The 18,254-nt window shown below is 39.0% G+C and overlaps 1 protein-coding gene across 4 annotated transcripts in view; it reads right to left on the reverse strand.

Annotated features, from left to right (window-relative positions):
• The window catches only part of AKAP10 (A-kinase anchoring protein 10), a 77,312-nt gene that overhangs the window by 46,261 nt on the left and 12,797 nt on the right, over positions 1-18,254 (reverse strand). For all 4 annotated transcript variants that reach the window (XR_006742523.1, XM_036451918.1, XM_036451917.1 and 1 more), the window contains exons 3-4: positions 17,619-17,801; positions 13,616-14,173 (exon numbers count right to left, since the gene is read on the reverse strand). Coding sequence is in view for 3 of the 4 variants with exons in the window: in XM_036451918.1 (XP_036307811.1) it covers positions 13,616-14,173; positions 17,619-17,801 (741 nt within the window). In the remaining variant the exon portion in view is untranslated. The remainder of the gene's footprint in view (positions 1-13,615; positions 14,174-17,618; positions 17,802-18,254) is intronic.

An 18,254-nucleotide genomic window follows, 5' to 3' on the forward strand; every position in this document is an offset into this window, starting at 1 on the left:
CTACCAACAGTGTATGAGGGTTCCCATTTCTCCACATCTTCACAAACACTTCTTCGTTGACTTACTGATTACAGCCATTCTGTCAGGTGTGAGGTGATATCTCATTGTGGTTTTAATTTGCATTTTTCTGATGATTAGGGTCATCGAGCATATTTTCATACACATATTGTCCATCTGTGTGTTGTCTTTGGAAAAGTGTCTTGTTAGGTCCTTTGCCTGTTTTTAATGGGTTTAGTTTTTTTTGGGTGCATTTTGTTTAAATTGACTTGTATGAGTTCTTTATAAATTTTGCCAATTAACCCCTTATCAGATGTATCATTGGTGACTATCTTCTCCCATTTAGAAAGCTGTATTTTGATTTTTTTGCTAATGGTTTCCTTAGCTGTGTACAAACTCTTTAGCATAATGTAGTCTCAATTGCTAATTTTTGTTTTGTTTCCCTTGTCTATGTGATATATCAGAAAAAAAAAAAAAAAGAAAAAGCCAGAAATGCTGATACCTAAAAGTTTCTTCTAAAAGTCTTATGGTTTCAGATCTTACATTTAAATCTTTAATCCATTTTGTTTTTATTCTTGTACTAGAGGCCGGGAGCATGACATTTGTACACTGGGTGGGGGGTGGGGGGACCCCCGCAGAATCTCTCAGCCTGGCCTGCGCCCTTTCGCAGTCTGGAACACCTTGGGGGATGTTCCCACTGGGAGCAGGACTAAGCCAGCAGGCAGACATCCCCTGAGGGTCCTTGGTGCTGCCTTGGAGGTGGGAGAGGCTCCTGTCACTGCCGCTGCATTGGCTTCTGGTTGAATGGTGCTCTCCGTTTGAGCACACTGACAACCAGGGGGCAGCTCTGGTGTTGAATGTCTGTCCCTGGTGGTCAGTGTGTATCCTAGCGACCAGTTGTTCCACTGTTCAGTCTATTTGCATATTAGGGTTTTATTTTATAGCCTAATAAAGGCTCTGGTGCACGAATTCTTGCACCGGGGAGGTCTCTCAGCTGGGCCTGCAGGAATCAGTGACCACCATGCCACCACAGCCAGGCCTTACCCACCAGCTCATGGGGCTCTAGCCCGCTGTCCATGCTGATCCCGCACAGCACAAAGTAGTGTGCAATTGATCGGGGGCGCGGGTAGGGGAAGTGTCCACGGGAGAGGCATGTGCCCCTGCAGCTGTGCTCGCCAGCCTGGTGTTGGTCACCTGTCAGCTGAGTGGTGCTCCTGCTGTAGGAGTGCACTGACCACCAGAGGAACAGCTCCTGAATTAAGCATCTGTCCCCTGGTGGTCATTGCACATCATAGCTATTTGCTGACCAGTCAACTGGTTGCTTAGGCCAGCTAGTGCAATAAGACAAAAAAAAAAAAAGAAAAAGTTTGAAGAAGAAATAACAGTCTCTATTCACAGATAATATGAATGTCTATGTAGGAAAGCCTAAGTAATTTACCAAAAAAGCTCATAAAACAGTGAGTTTAGTAGGTCACAGAATAGAGGATCAAAATATAAAAGTCAATCATATTTCTATAAACTAGCATTGAAAAAATTAAAAACAAATTTTCTTAAAATACCACTCACAATAGCACCAAAAAAGAAATGCTAGACACAACTCTTAACAAAACATGTAAAGAATCTTTATGCTGAAAAGTATAAAATGCAGATGAAAGAAATCAAAGTCCTAAAACAATGAAAACGCACACCATATCTATGGATTATAACATTCAATGCAGTTAAGGTATAAATTATCCTCAAACTGATTTATTGTTTAAATGCAACCTGAATAAAAATTCCAGTAGGATTTCTCATAGATACAGATGAGATTATTCTAAAATTTATATCAAAGTAAAAGAAATTAGAATAGAAAGAAAGAGCATAGTCGGAAGACTCATACTACCCAAATTTAAGACTTACAATAAAGCTACAGTGTCATATCAGTGAAGATATAAACACATAGAGAGAGAAACCAAGATGGCGGCATAGGTAAACGCCTAAATGCAGCCTCACACAACAATTTCAAAAAATACAACTAAAATATAAAGTGGACATTATCTAGAACTACAGGAAAGTTGACTGACTGGAAATTCTACAACTAGAAGGAAAGAGAAAACCAGAAGGAAAATCAGAGGAGCTGTAAAAGCCTAAGGAGACATAGTGCACACGTGGAGAGAGGACGGAGCCGGAGAGGAGGGGCAGCTGAGTGCCTGCCTGGCATTCCCTAGCGGGAAGGAGATAAAAGCTCTGGACTGTGCTGAACCCCAGTTCCAACTGCACTGAACCCCAGTTCTGGGCGAGATCCTGGGGTCCCAGGCTCATACAGAAGGATTCTAGGCTGTAAGTGGAAACTTAGGGAACGGTGAAAGGCAGAGCCCCGGAGTCGTGCACATTGCGCGCAGAGGATTGACTGCTGACTGTGCCATTGGATTGCCCTAGCACAAAGGAGATAAACGCTCTGGACTGTGCTGAGCCCCAGTTCCGACTGCACTGAACCCCAGTTCTAGACCAGACCCTGGGGACCACGCTCATATGGAGGGAATCTGTGCTGTAAGGCAGAAATTCAGGGGAGCGGCAAAAGGCAGAGCCCCGACTGTGCCACTGGATTGCCCTAGCGGGAAGGAGACTTAAGCTCCAGACTGCTCTTAACCCCATTTCCAACTGCACAGAACCCCAGTTCCGGGCTCAGTGGGGGAGGGACTAGACTGTCTAGTAGTGGGCGAAACTTGAGGGCACCTTTCTCTCAGAGGTGCTTGCAGCGAATACCAAAGCACCAAGTACCAAAGGACACTCAGGAACCTCACAGGGCGGGGCTGACAGGAAGCCAAGGCTGTAGGCTCCACCCTGAAACTGTGCCCCATCCAAGCTTAGCACAGGGGCTTTTGTGTATAGACACAGCTGATCCTCACAGCCAACTGGCCTGGAGGTCAGTTCCTCCCAGTGATACCAACAACAATTAAAACTTAATTACAAAAGGCTGTACACACAGTCCACAAAGGGGTGCACCAAGAGTGTTCACCTCAGATAATTGGGAGGCTGACCCACTGAACCATATAGGACACCTTAACACACAAAGCCACCCTACCAACTCAGGGAAGCAGCGGAAATGCTGACACAAGGAAACAGATCACAAACGAAAGAAATGGAGGACAAAAAGCGACTGGATATAGAGTTCAAAACCACGCTTATAAGGTTTTTCAAGAATTTCCTAGAAAAGGCCGATAAAATAAATGAGACCTATGAGGATATGAAAAGGGATCAACTAGAAATAAAGAATACATTGTCTGAAATAATAAATATTATACAGAGTCCTAAAAGCAGAATGGAAGATCGCAAGAATCAAGTCAAAGATTTGGAACACAAAAAGCCAGAGGAGACTCCTCCCCAGAAGCAAGAAGACAAGAGAATCCAGAAAGTTGAAAATAGTGTAAGAAACCTCTGGGACAATGTCAAGCGAACCAACATCAGAATTATGGGCGTCCCAGAAGATGAGAGCGAGCAAGATACCGAAAACATACTGAAAGAAATAGTGACAGAAAACTTCCCCCACCTAGTGAAAGAAATAGACTCACAAGTCCAGGAAGCACACTGAACCCCAAACAAAAGGAATACTAAGAGGACCACACCAAGACAAATCATAATTAAAATTCCAAGAGCAAAAGACAAAGAGAGGAGGAGGTAAGATGGCGGAAGAATAGATGGGCGGATTCTGAGCCCTCTCCCAAAGCAGAAAGAGAGAGCAACTGAGGGTCTTGTGCTGTGAGTGTTTATCGGCAAGCTGGGAGACAATGAACACCAGAAGAAACTGCTGGGGGGCTGCTGACAGAGGTGCCCCTCACAGGGAAGCACCCACGAGGGCTGTGTCCCTGCCCGGAGCTACCTACCGGCTTGGACGGGGAAACCTCGCCATTTTGAGAGGAAGATAGGATCATGTCAGAGGCCTGAATATCCACAGCCGCAGCGACCACCAAGCATCTGTGACCCCCAGAGTGCGGATCCCAGGCAGCGCGAACACCTGCCCTCACAGAATTGCCCCACTGCTCAGCGAAAAGGTCAGATTTCGCGGGGAGAGGGTGAACAGCACTCACGGCGAAAACAAAAAGCCTGCGTGCACAGAGCACGCTCGAGGAAGCTGGAGGACAAGGGCGGTGATTACAAGTAGAAGCCCCCGCTGTTGGGCTGTTGTCACCCTTGAAAGAGGACGGGGCTCCTAACAGGGGAGATATCTAAAGAGCAACACATTTGGATCCGGCTCGGAGGGATATCGGAGAGTTGCGGGAGATTCCAGTTGCTCGGACCTGCCCCCTCCCCCCCTCAGTAGTTCCAGCTTCAGAGAGGATGGGCGGGAAAAAAAAAAAAAGCTGGAGAGGCTCTAGAGCACATGTGTCAAACACAAGGCCCGCGGGCCAAATCCGTCCCGTCAGGCCTTGCAATGTGGCCCGCACCGCGCTGTCATCACTGCGCTCCCCTGCGTTTCCATCACAATGACAGTTTATGACTGTGCAGTAAACCATTCGGCCCGCGATTTAGGCTGGATTTTAGATTTTGGCCCCTTCTCTGATTGAGTTTGACACCCGTACTCTAGAGTCTGGAAGTCAACCTAGAAACACTGCCCCCAGAGGCTAATTCACAAATTGACTCTAGTGTAATAAAAACAAAGCAAAACCTGCCTAAAAATCAGGACTGGATCATAACAATAGAGGAAGCGAATGACCTTCATTACTGCAAATTTTAATTAAATTTTTTAAATTTTATTATTATTTTTTTAATTTTTAAATTTTTGTTTTCATTATTTGCAACGTTTACTCAAGAAACTATTTTTTTTCTTTCTCCTCACTTGATTTTATCTTGATAATTATTACATTGTATATGTAATCAACATTATTACTACTACTAATTTACCTTTTTCATCTTTTCTTTTGTTTATTTTTATTATTTTTATTTCATTTGATTATATATATATATATATATATATATATATATTTTTTTTTTTTTAAATTTCAGGATTACTGTTCTACAGTCTTTATCTATCCTTCTTTCTCCAACGCTTTATTCTATCTCAACCCTACCTTTATGCCTTCACCCTCTTTCCAATCTTTTCCTTTGATACCCTGTTTATCTTAACCCTTTCCTGCTCTAGATTTCCCCCATTCCTTCTGTCTACCCCCTCCTAAAATTTCACCCTACTTGTATATATCTAATTTCCAACTACCTGCTCCAAACGCATTCACACCTCCCTCGCAGTTGTCCTAAAAACAAAACAAAACAAAACAAAAAAACAGTCTTTCTCTCTAACTCTTTGAAGTTGTATGTTGGATGTTAACTTTACTGAAGTTGTATGCTTTTCTTTTATAAGATTGATTTGCCTATGCTTTTTGTTTGATTGTATGTTTTTGTTAGCTGGGTTCTAGTCACCCTTATTGGTGGTTACTAATATCGCAAACACATTTCTATTCAGTGCCTTGTGTGGTGTACCTGGTTGTGTTGTATTTTGTGCCTTTAAATCAAAGCAGGAGAGAGAGAACTACACAACCAGACATCCTAGATTAGGGGTGTCGAACTCAATCAGAGAAGGGGCCAAAATCTAAAATCCAGCCTAAATCGCAGGCCGAATGGTTTACTGAACAGTCATAAACTGTCATTGTGATGGAAACGCAGCAGAGTGCAGTGATGACAGCACGGTGCGGGTCATATTGCAAGGCCTGACGGGACGGATTTGGCCCGCGGGCCTTGTGTTTGACACATGTGTCCTAGATCATGGGGAGACCAAAAAACAGCCCGCATATGAAAGAAAAGCAGGCTTCACCAGAAAAGGAAGTAAACGATATAGAGGTAAGCAAGTGCAAGAATTCAGAGTAACGATCTTAAGATGGCTAAAAAGAATGGAAGACAAATTTGACAATATGAGTAAGACCCAAGAGGAAATGAAAAAAACCCAAGAGGAAATGAAGATGACTCAAGATGAAATGAAAAATGACATCGCTACTATGAACTCAATAGAAAGCATCAAGAGCAGACTAGAAGAAGCAGAGGATCGCATCAGTGAGCTAGAAGACAAAATGGAAAAAAATACCCAATTAGAGCGGCTTCTAGAAAAAAAAATTAAAAAGCAGGAGGAGAGCCTACGGGAGCTTTGGGACAATGCAAAACAAAACAATATTCGAATAATAGGGGTTCCGGAAGGAAAGAAAACCGAGGTAGATATGGAAAACGTATTTCAAGAAATAATGACAGAAAGTTTTCCTGAGATAGAGAAGAAAAAACCCACACAAATCCAAGATGCTCGCAGAGTCCCAAGCAAAATGGATCCCAGAAGACCGACGCCAAGACATATTATAATTAAATTGGCAAACACCAATGACAAAGTTAGAATCTTAAAAGCAGCCAGAGAGAGACAGAAAGTTACATATAAAGGAACCCCCATCAGACTAACAACTGATTTCTCAACAGAAACTTATCAGGCCAGAAGGGAATGGGATGAAATTTACAAAGTCATGCAAAGAAAGGGTCTGAATCCAAGAATACTGTACCCAGCAAGACTATCAATCAAAATTGAAGGGGAAATCAGGAGCTTCACAGACAAAAAAGACTAAAGGAATTTATCTCCACCAAACCAGCAATGCAAGAAATGCTAAAGGGTCTACTGTAAAAATAAAGAAATAGGAAGCGAAGAAGGAACACAGGGGTATAGAATAAAAATGGCATCAAATGAGTACCTATCATTAATAACATTAAATGTAAATGGTTTAAATGCTCCAATCAAAAGACATAGGGTAACAGATTGAATAAGAAAACAAGACCCATACATCTGCTGTCTACAAGAAACCCACCTCAGAAAAAGAGATGCACACAGACTGAGGGTGAAGGGATGGAAAAAGGTTTTCCAGGCAAATGGAAATGAAAAGAAAGCTGGGGTAGCAATACTTATATCTGACAAATTAGATCTCAGAGTGAAGGACGTAACAAGAGACAATGAAGGCCACTTCATAATACTAAAGGGAGCAATCAAACAAGAAGAAATAACCCTGGTAAATATATATGCACCCAATACGGGAGCACCCAAATACATAAAAAAAACTGCTGGAGGACATTAAGGGAGAGATTAACAGCAATACAATCATAGTAGGAGATTTTAATACCCCACTGTCACCCTTCGACAAATCATCTAAACAAAAAATCAGCAAAGAAATATCAATCCTAAATGACTCACTAGACCAGATGGAATTAATTGACATCTTCAGAACATTCCACCCCAAAGCCACAGAATATACATTCTTCTCAAATGCACATGGGACATTCTTAAAGATAGACCACATTTTGGGACATAGGCAAAGTCTCTTCAAATTCAAGAAGATAGAAATCATATCAAGCATCTTCTCAGACCATAATGGCATAAAACTGGAAATTAACTACAATAAAAATAATCCAAAGAAATCAAACACATGGAGACTAAACAGCATGCTATTAAACAAGGACTGGGTTACCAGAGAAATCAAGGAAGAAATTAAAAACATCCTGGAAACAAATGACAATGAAAACACAACAATCCAAAATCTATGGGACACAGCAAAAGCAGTTTTGAGAGGGAAGTTCATATCCTTACAAGCCTATTGCAAAAAACTAGAAAAAAGTGTAACAAATGATCTAACTCTACAACTCAAAGAGTTAGAAAAGCCCAGTGTAAGTAGAAGGAAGGAAATAACAAAAATCAGAGCACAGATAAACGACATAGAGACCAAAGAAACAATACATAAGATCAACAAAACCAAGAGCTGGTTCTTTGAAAGGATAAACAAAATAGATGGACCTCTAGCCAGACTAACCAAGAAACAAAGAGAGAGGACCCAAATAAACAAAATCAGAAATGAAAGAGGTGAAATAACAACAGACCCCACAGAAATACAACGGATTGTTACAAAATACTATGAGCAACTCTACTCCAACAAACTGAACAACCTGGAGGAAATGGACATATTCCTAGAAAAATATAATCTTCCAAAACTCAATCAGGAAGAATCTAAAAATCTCAATAAACCAGTGACTTGGGAAGAAATTGAAACAGTCATCAAAAAGCTTCCAGCAAACAAAAGCCCAGGGCCAGATGGCTTCACAGGAGAGTTTTACCAAACATTCAAGGAAGAACTAAAAACTATCCTCCTCAGACTATTCCAAAAAATCCAAGAGGAAGGAACACTTCCAAATTCCTTCTATGAAGCCAGCATCACCCTAATACCAAAACCAGATAAAGATAACTCAATGAAAGAGAATTACAGGCCAATATCCCTCATGAACATAGATGCCAAAATCCTCAACAAAATTCTAGCAAATCGACTCCAGAAGAACATCACAAAGATCATACACCACGACCAAGTAGGATTTATTCCAGGAATGCAAGGATGGTACAATATCCGCAAATCAATAAACGTGATACATCACATAAACAAATTGAAAGATAAAAATCATATAGTCATATCAATTGATGCAGAAAAAGCATTTGATAAAATCCAACACCCTTTTCTGATAAAAACTCTTAACAAGGTGGGAGTACAAGGATCATACCTCAACATAATAAAAGCTATATATGATAAACCCACAGCCAACATTATACTCAATAGGCAAAAACTAAAACCATTCCAAGAACAGGAACAAGACAAGGATGCCCACTCTCGCCACTCCTGTTTGACATAGTACTGGAAGTACTGGCCATTGCAATTAGACAAGAGGAGGAAATAAAAGGCATCCAAATTGGAAAAGAAGAAGTAAAGTTATCCTTATTTGCAGATGACATGATATTGTACATAAAAAACCCAAAAGACTCCATTAAAAAACTAATTGACTTAATAAATGAATTTGGCAATGTAGCAGGATACAAAATTAATGCCAAGAAATCCATGGCTTTTCTATACACCAACAGAGAAACTGCAGAAACAGAGACTAAAAAAGCAATTCCATTTACCATCGCACCAAAAAAATTAAGATACCTAGGAATAAATTTAACTAAGGAATTAAAGGACCTATATGCGGAAAACTACACGACACTGAAAAAAGAGATAGAGGAAGATGTAAAGAGATGGAAGAACATACCATGTTCATGGATTGGTAGGATCAACATCATCAAAATGTCCATACTTCCTAAAGCAATCTATAGGTTCAATGCACTCCCCATTAAAATACCAACGACATATTTCACCGACCTAGAAAGAACTCTCCAAAAGTTCATTTGGAACAATAAAAGACCCCAAATAGCCACAGCAATCCTGAGTAAAAAGAAAGAAGAGTAAAGTAGGAGGGATCTCAATACCAGACTTCAAACTATATTACAAAGCCACTGTTCTCAAAATAGCCTGGTACTGGCACAAGAACAGACATATAGATCAATGGAATCGAATCGAGAACCCAGATATCAACCCAAATCACTATGCTCAATTAATATTTGACAAAGGAGGCACGAATATAAAATGGAGTCAAGACAGTTTCTTCAATAAATGGTGTTGGGAAAATTGGACAGACACATGCAAAAGAATGAAACTAGATCACCAACTTACACCATTCACAAAAATAAACTCAAAATGGATACAGGACTTAAATATCAGACGGGAAACCATAAAAATACTAGAAGCATCCACAGGCAGCAAAATCTCAGACGTATGCCAAAAGAACTTCTTCACTGATACTACCCCTAGGGCAATGGAAGCTAAAGAGAAAATAAACAAATGGGACTACATCAAAATAAAAAGCTTTTTTACAGCAAAAGAAACCATCAACAAAACAACAAGAAAGCCCACAGTGTGGGATAACATATTTGCAAATGATACTACTGATAAAGGTTTAATCTCCAACATCTACAAACAGCTTATACAACTAAATAAAAGGAAGATAAATAATCCAATTAAAAAATGGGCAATGGACCTAAATAGAACATTTTCAAAAGAAGACAGAAGGAAGGCCAAAAGGCACATGAAAACATGCTCAAAGTCACTAATTATCCGAGAGATGCAAATCAAAACAACAATGCGGTACCATCTCACACCTGTCAGAATGGCCAACATCAACAAATCAAAAAACGACAAGTGTTGGCGAGGTTGCGGAGAAAAAGGAACCCTAGTGCACTGCTGGTGGGAATGCAGACTGGTGCAACCACTGTGGAGAACAGTGTGGAGTTTCCTCAAAAAACTGAAAATGGAACTCCCATTTGACCCAGTAATCCCACTTCTAGGAATATATCCCAAGAAACTAGAAACACCAATCAGAAAGGATATATGCACCCCTATGTTCATAGCAGCACAATCTACAATAGCCAGAATTTGGAAACAGCCTAGGTGCCCGTCAGCAGATGATTGGATCCAAAAACTATGGTACATCTACACAATGGAATACTATGCTGCCATAAAAAAGAAGGAATTCTCATCATTTGCAGCAACCTGGATGGAATTGGAGAACATCATGCTGAGTGAAATAAGCCAATCAATGAAAGAGAAACACCACATGACCTCACTCATTTGTGGATAATAAAGAGCATTATAAACTGATGAACCAAAAGATAGATATAGAGACAGTATATCAACAAGTAGACTGTCAAATTACAGCGGGGAGGGGAGGAAGATCTGGGGGAGATAATAGATCAACCGAAGGACTTTTATACATGCATATAAGTACAACCAATGGACACAAAACTCTGGGGAGGGAGGGGATGTGTGGGAGGGAGGAAGGGAGGGGGGGCAAAAAAAAATCAATAAAATATATTAAAAAAAAAAAAAGACAAAGAGAGAATATTAAAAGCAGCAAGAGAAAAGCAGGTAATTACCTATAAAGGAGCAACCATATGATTGTCAGCTGATTTCTCAACAGAAACCATGCAGGCCAGATGGGAATGGCAAGAAATATTCAAGGTGATGAATAGCAAGAACCTACAGCCAAAAATACTCTACCCAGCAAAGCTATCACTCAGAATTGAAAGCCAGATAAAGAGCTTCACAAATAAAATTTAAAAAAAAAAAAAGCTAAAGGAGTTTATCACCGCCAAACTAGAATTATATGAATTGCTGAAGGGGGTTCTTTAGGAAGAAGAAGAAAATAAAGATAAAAATTATGAACAACAAATATGTAACTATCAACAAGTGAATCTAAAAACCAAGGGAATTAAAAAACCTGATGAACAATATTAACTGTTGAATATAATAGAATCGTATGGAAGGGGAGTAGACTGACAATTCTCGGGGAAGAGGGGAGTGGGGGTGCAGAAAGAGAATGAACATAAACTGTGCACCTATGGATGAAGACAATGGGGGGTGGGGAAAGAGCAGAGGGTGGGGTGGGAACCTGGTGGAGGTGGGGAAAAAAAGGAACATTTGTAATAATATGAACAATAAAGGTTTATTAAAAAAAAAAATACATAAAACAATGGAACAGAACAGAGTCCAGAAACAAACTTAACTACCCTGTTTCCCCGAAAATAAGACAGTATCTTATATTAATTTTTGCTCCCAAAGATGCGCTAGGTCTTATTTTCAGGGGATGTCTTATTTTCCCATGAAGAAGAATATGGTACACATTTATTATTAAATGAAAATAAAGGAAATTTATTACCTGTATACAGTACGGTAGTTGTCAACACAAACCAGACAAACTGTGAATGCTACAGTATCAAGAATTTACTCATTTATTCAATGACAATCATGGCATCATCTTCTGGAACATCATCATAACAATCCAATTCCTGAATTTCCTGGTGAGTTTCTTGTGACTCCATTTCTTTCAGAATCAGTGGACCAAATCTCTCATGTTTAGCAATAGCATTCCGAGACAGAGCCTGGGGGGGGGGGCTTATTTTCGGGGGATGCCTTATATATCACTCAGAAGGAAACCTGTAAGTAGGTCTTATTTTCGGAGGATGTCTTATTTTCGGGGAAACACAGTATAATAATATAGCCTGGCTGGTGTGGCTCAGTGATTGGAGGGTCCTAGGTATAATTCCAAGTTAAGGGCATGTATCTGGGATGCAGGTTTGATCCCTGGTCCCTTTGGGGGCATGTATGGGAGGCAACCAACCCATGTCTTAACTCACATAAATGTGTGTGTCTCTCTCTCCCCCGCCTCCTACTTTCTCTAAAAATCAATGGAAAAAATATCCTCACATTAGAATTAACAAACAAAAAAGTTACATACAGTGCACATTCACTTATACGGCACCCTGGAAAAGGCTAAACTAGAGACATGGACACTGGCAGGTTGAAAGTGTCGGGATACAGGGGACTTGACTACAAAGGTCTTCCTGCTTGTGATGACAGTTATAGGAATCTATGCAGGTGTCAAAATTCATACAAGTATATATCAAAAAAGTCAATTTACTGCACATAAATTTTAAAAATAATGAAAAAGGAGAAAACAAATACTTTAAAAATAACTCCACTACTATTTCTATTTTTTATTGAAATTAAGTACCACCCAATGACAGTTTTAAAAAATAATACAGAATATTTTAATGAAAGAAACAGATATTGGACTTCCATTTGTAGAAATAGGCTAGATTGGGTGTTCAAAGAAACTCCCACAATGCTTTTTCAGAAGTGTACCAGAGCTTGTGGTAAAGTACGGAAACAAGAGGCAAAAACAAGTACAACAGCTCCTTTGTCTGAACCCTCTGGGGCTGGTAATCTTATAGAATTCAGAAAGAGGGTATGCATTAAAAAATAACTTGTGGCAGTCAACATTTCTATATTTCTGAATTGCAGACCTGAAGAAGCTAATGGCAAATCAAGATGGGTAAAAGTGCAAGCCCGGGAGGGCATTCACCTGCGAAAAGCCACCAATTTCAAAAGACTTAGAGCTTGCAGTTTCAAAGACAGTTGCCCCAGGACCAAAAAGGGTAGAAGATTAAACCAAAACGATGCCTAGGCAGTACATGGGAAAGCTGTACCTTCCTCAGAATTTGGCTGTGAACATTAAACTGCTCTAAAAAAATAAGCAAACAAGAAAAACAAAACCGAAAGAAATTCACCTAGCCCTCTGAGAAACAAAGAACATACAGGATAAAAAACACAAAGGCTGTCTAATTAGATTTCCAGATGGTGACAACTAAAAATAAGAGTGTGTAATTTCAACATAGAGAATAAAAAAAAGAAAGGCTGCTGCAGTGAAATGCCTGGACTATAATTCTAGCTTCCCACTTTCTATAAAACCCAGGGCAAGTTACTTAACCTTTCTAAGCCATGGTTTCCTCATGCAAAACAGAATAATAAAGCCTACCTCATGGAGGTGTGGTGACTAAATGAGAGCACAATAACTGCCACTTACTAGCTATTAATAATAAATTTATTTGCAAAGTACAGTAAAAGTGTAATAAAATTCAGACAGACAGGATGGACTAAGTCTATCTGGACAACTAGTTGATTTTAAAAATTTATGGAAGGATAAGCAGGATGGCACTTGACCTTCATTTGTTAATTCTGCTAACATCCTTCCCTGCTGTTCCTTTTTTATACACTAATCCTACTCCAGGACACTCTCCAAATCTTTCCAAATTTAAAAGTAGATATGGGAGAAAAAATCAGTTTGATCCTTTTATTCTCCATCTCAAGTCCCACTTTGTAAATTGGTTTAAAATAAAAAAAGAATAGAAAGATGGAAATCACACACTTACTTTTCATTAGTTTTCCTGATAATTCCTTTAGTGGAGAAGAAAGACTATTTCTACTGGCTACTGTAAGTCTAGGGGAGGATTCTTGGATTTCCATGGAAACTTGATGAGCTTCTCTTCTTGCCATTTCAAGATGGAGAGAATGGGTACTATCACATTCCTCGGAAAGGAGCAAGCGATGCTGGGTGCTGCTAGTTCTATTATTCAGGTCACTTTCTTCTGATTGAGTCACAAGCAACTGGGCTGAGCTAGAACCCTCTAATCTCTTGTCAAGAGACTCGGTCACAAAAGGTGCTGCAGTTTCTTGCTTTTTAGATGGAGAGACAGGCTCAACCAACGAGCTCTGCTTCACTGTGTTCAGACTGTGTGCTCTTATTCGGGACCAAGTTGTAGATCGAAAACTTTCAGCTTCTAACCAAAATTTAACCAAATGTTCCATTCTCCGAAGTTCCATGAATTGAATGAAATAAGGGAGGACAATAGTGTCATGCAAGACTTGTTCAAGAGTCTTTGAAAGACTTGATTTGGCCTCTTGAATCTGGTAGTCCAGACAAGACCTGCCTAAAAAAAGCAAAAGAATTAGCAGTTTAGTAACAAATAGCATCAAAGTTCTTAAATAAAGTTTACTTCCTAGCTATTTAAATGGATAAACAACTAGAAATACAATGGTTTTGGTTCCTAAAGAAGCAAAGAAACAACTGTCCAAAACTTAAATTATTAAAAAGCTCGTTGTTACTCAAATAATCCTCATCTTTTTAAATGAAAATTCAGGCTGTTATTGGTGAAAGTGGGGTATCCCCTTTCCCAGTGGGTACTAGAGTCGGGTCCTTACAATAACTCAAGAAAAAGAATTATTGCCCTAGCTGGTTTGGCTCAATGGATAGAGCGTTGGCCTGTGAACTAAAGGGTCCTGGATTTGATTCCAGTCAAAGGCACATGCTCAGGTTGTGGCTCAATCCCCAGGAAGAGGCATGCAGGAGGCGGCCCATCAATGATTCTCTCTCATCCTTGATGTTTCTATCTCTCTCTTCCTCCCCCATTTTCTCTGAAATAAATAAAAATATATTTTAAAAAAATTATCTGAGACTTGCACAGAAGGAGGAATCATTTTTGTTTGTGTGGAATTATCTCTGGGTTTCCAGTCCCATTTCCCTTAATCCATTCCTGGAAGATGTGCAGCTGGGGATTCAGCAGAGCTGGGAGCAAAGTCAGCATCCAAACTTCCCATTTCGTGGGGTGCTGAGCCCAGTTTATTAGCATCAGGCTAGTTGCAGTCATTAGCCCGTTGTGTGGTCTACAAGGCCATGAGCCATGTGGGCGAATGCAGCGGAGTCAAGAGAGCGTCCCTCTACAACAAGAGTGCCAAGAGCCCCAGACACAAGCGAGCAAGAGCGCAGAGAGCAAATCCTGTGTGTAGGAGATTAAATATCTCAGATCTTCCTGAGCTTGCAGTGGCTATGCTTATTCTTGCCAATGACCTCTTCCCAGGTTTGACTGACAAACAAGTACCTTTCCTATGTCACCCAGACTGCACTGGGTATGCGTCTATTCTTCCCCTGTCTAGTCCCAGAGATCTGTGGCAAAGCACACAAATGGAATGCTTAAAGTACTTGGCCTCCCCACTGCACCTTTCCAGTTATTAATAACTAGACTTACTGCAATGATCAAAACCATGTAAATTCTTTTCTTAAAATCTTATGGCCTAGCCAGTGTGGCTCAGTGGTTGAACCGGGAGGTCATGATTTGATTCCCTGTCAAGGAACTGCCTGGTTGTGGGATCGGTCCCCAGTGTGAGGTGTGCAGGAGGGAGCCATGAATGATTCTCTCTCATCCTTGATGTTTCTATCTCTCTCCCAATTCCTTCCTATCTGAAATAAATAAATAAATAAATATTGTAAATAAATAAATATTGTAAATAAATATATATATATATATATATATATATATATATATATATATATATCTTTAAAAAAAAAATCTTATGGTACTACTCCCAAAGAAAGAAAAAGGCTAATAATTTTTAAAAAATATTCAACATTATAAAAAATTCCAGAAAAGCAAATTAATACAAGATAACCTATTAGCTTGTCAAACTGGAAGGTATTTTTTAAAAAAAATAATAGCCCGGCTGGTGTAGCTCAATAGTTAAGCAGCAACCTATGAATCAGTAAATTGAGGATCGATCCTGCCCGAATCTGATCAGTGATTACCGTATTTTTCGGACCATAAGACACACCAGTTTTTAGAGAAGGGAAATGAAGAAAAAAAGATTCTGAAACAAATAGTGTCCTAAAATATTTTATGTGCATTAAAACCCAACATCACAGTCATAAACACATGTAATCAACCCTGTAAAGTAAACAGCAGCATTTAGAACCATTTTAGAGCCGGGCAAGCACACAGAGACCACACAGAGCTGGGCAAGTAAAAAAACTTTTTTTTAAAGTATATGTGTAGGCTATATTTGGACCATAAGACGCAGGGACTTCTCCCCCCCACTTCTGGGGGGAAAAAAGTGCGTCTTATGGTCCGAAAAATACGGTATCTCTCATCATCAATGTCTCTTTCTCTCTCAATGTCTCTCTCTCTCTGAAATCAATAAAAAAAATTTTGTTTTAAGAAAGAAAGAATAACAAGCACTAGAAAGGCACAATGGAACAGGAAGCACTTTCACCACTGATAATGAGAGGTTTTTGGAGGAGCATCAATAACAGATAACAAACCTTAACAGTCCGCATGATTTTCAATTTAATAACTTCATTTCTAGGAACTTATCCTAGGGATCAATTGTGATTGTGTGGGGAGATAGCTAGAAAAGTGTTATGAACTCTTAATATTATTTAAAACAGAATAAAGAGTAGCTCTGGGATTTTATCTTAAAAAATAAAACCAAATAAACTTAATAAAAACAAGTTTATTTTACATTTAACTAAATTTAGTTGTGATTATAACCACAGCTATTAAAAAACAAAAAATCAAATCTTGGTGTGTATTTTTTAAATTTTCACAGGATGACATAAAGAGATTTATTTTCATAAAATTAACTGACAGTTACATCAATTTTTCAAAAGGGCTTTTCTTGATCCTTTGCTACTCAAATAATTATCTTTTGAAGCATTTTACATATCATCATCCTTGCTGACTATCTTATTATCAATGTTAACTAGTCCATCTTCGTAGACACCCATTTCATGAACTTCAAGACTTAAAATTTTTAATTAAACTTTTAATTCTGAGATATAGTAGATTCATTTGCAGTTGTAAGAAATCTGCATATCTTTTTTGAGAGACAAAGGAGTTATTTACACAACAAGGATCCTACTATATATACTGCTATGTAAGCTGCTTTTTCACTTTAACATATCAGACATTTCTCCATGTCTTTTTCAGACTTTAAATGGCTATAAAGTATTCCAGAATACGGTTATATCAAAATTTGACTATTTCTCTATCACAGGTTATTTAGATTTGTTCCTAATTCTTCCCTATCACAAACAATACTGCAATGAGTAGCCTTATACATATTTATGTATACACCTTTGTGCATACATGTGAGCATACCAAGGACTAGATTGTATATATTTTGATAAATACTTACAAATTGTCTTTTAAAAAATCTTCACCAATTTGCACTTCCACTAAAAAGAAGTGGCTATTTTTTTGCATTTACATTAACAAATTATCAAACTTTAAATATTTATTTACTTAAAAAATTTTACCTATTTTAATTTTCATTTCCTTGAGTATCAGTGAAATGAGGCATCTTTTTCACACAGTCAGATCAAATGTATTTCTTCTTCTGGACATGGCCATTTTTTTATTGAGTGTCCTTTATATTTTGTATTTATAGAAACAAAACACAGTGCTTCCATTACACTTACAGCTATTATTTTAATTTGTATACATTTTTAAATTATATAGTTCAGTATCCTTTGGCAGGAATTCACATATTATACTGAACGCCCTCCTCCTATTGTAAGTTTAATAAAAAGTGATGGTCACTTACCCAAGTCACCAAAATGAGCGGCCTCCATGTGGCTTGGCTGCTTCTTGAGTGTTGCCGTCCTGCTACTTGAAAAGGAGTCCATGTTGGCAGAAATGGCATTGATTGCAACATGACTTGGTCCTGCAGCCTCCAGCAATGCATGATTTTTAGTGCTTTTTTGTGGGGAATATACAGGATTTGAGGCTATAATTTTTCAAAAAATTGTTAAAAATTAAAATTTTATAATTTCTCAAAACATCTTAAGTTTTCTTAAAGCCCTCTGTTTTCTCAAAAGAGGGCTTTAAGAGAACTTTAAAAATTAAATATTTTGCTCACAGGCATGGCTCAGTGGTTGAACATCCCAGTTAGATTCCTGGTCAGAGCATATGACTGGGCTGCAGGCTTAATTCCCAGAATATCCTCTACTGAAAATCGAGCACCAGCGAGATCATGTGCCCTGCCATCGAACCATGACCTCCTGATTTATGGGTCGACATTCAACCACTAAGCAACACTGGCTGGGCAACACCACTTATTTTATTGAGCAGTCAATAGACAGGTGCTTTCTATCTTAGTAAATACTAGACACAGAATCTGAGTAATACTTGGTAAATACCGTAGTTCTTATGAAAGACAAAATACATAGTGCTGTAATTT

This window comes from Pipistrellus kuhlii, unplaced genomic scaffold, assembly GCF_014108245.1.
Source record: "Pipistrellus kuhlii isolate mPipKuh1 unplaced genomic scaffold, mPipKuh1.p scaffold_m20_p_23, whole genome shotgun sequence".
NCBI lineage: Eukaryota > Metazoa > Chordata > Mammalia > Chiroptera > Vespertilionidae > Pipistrellus > Pipistrellus kuhlii.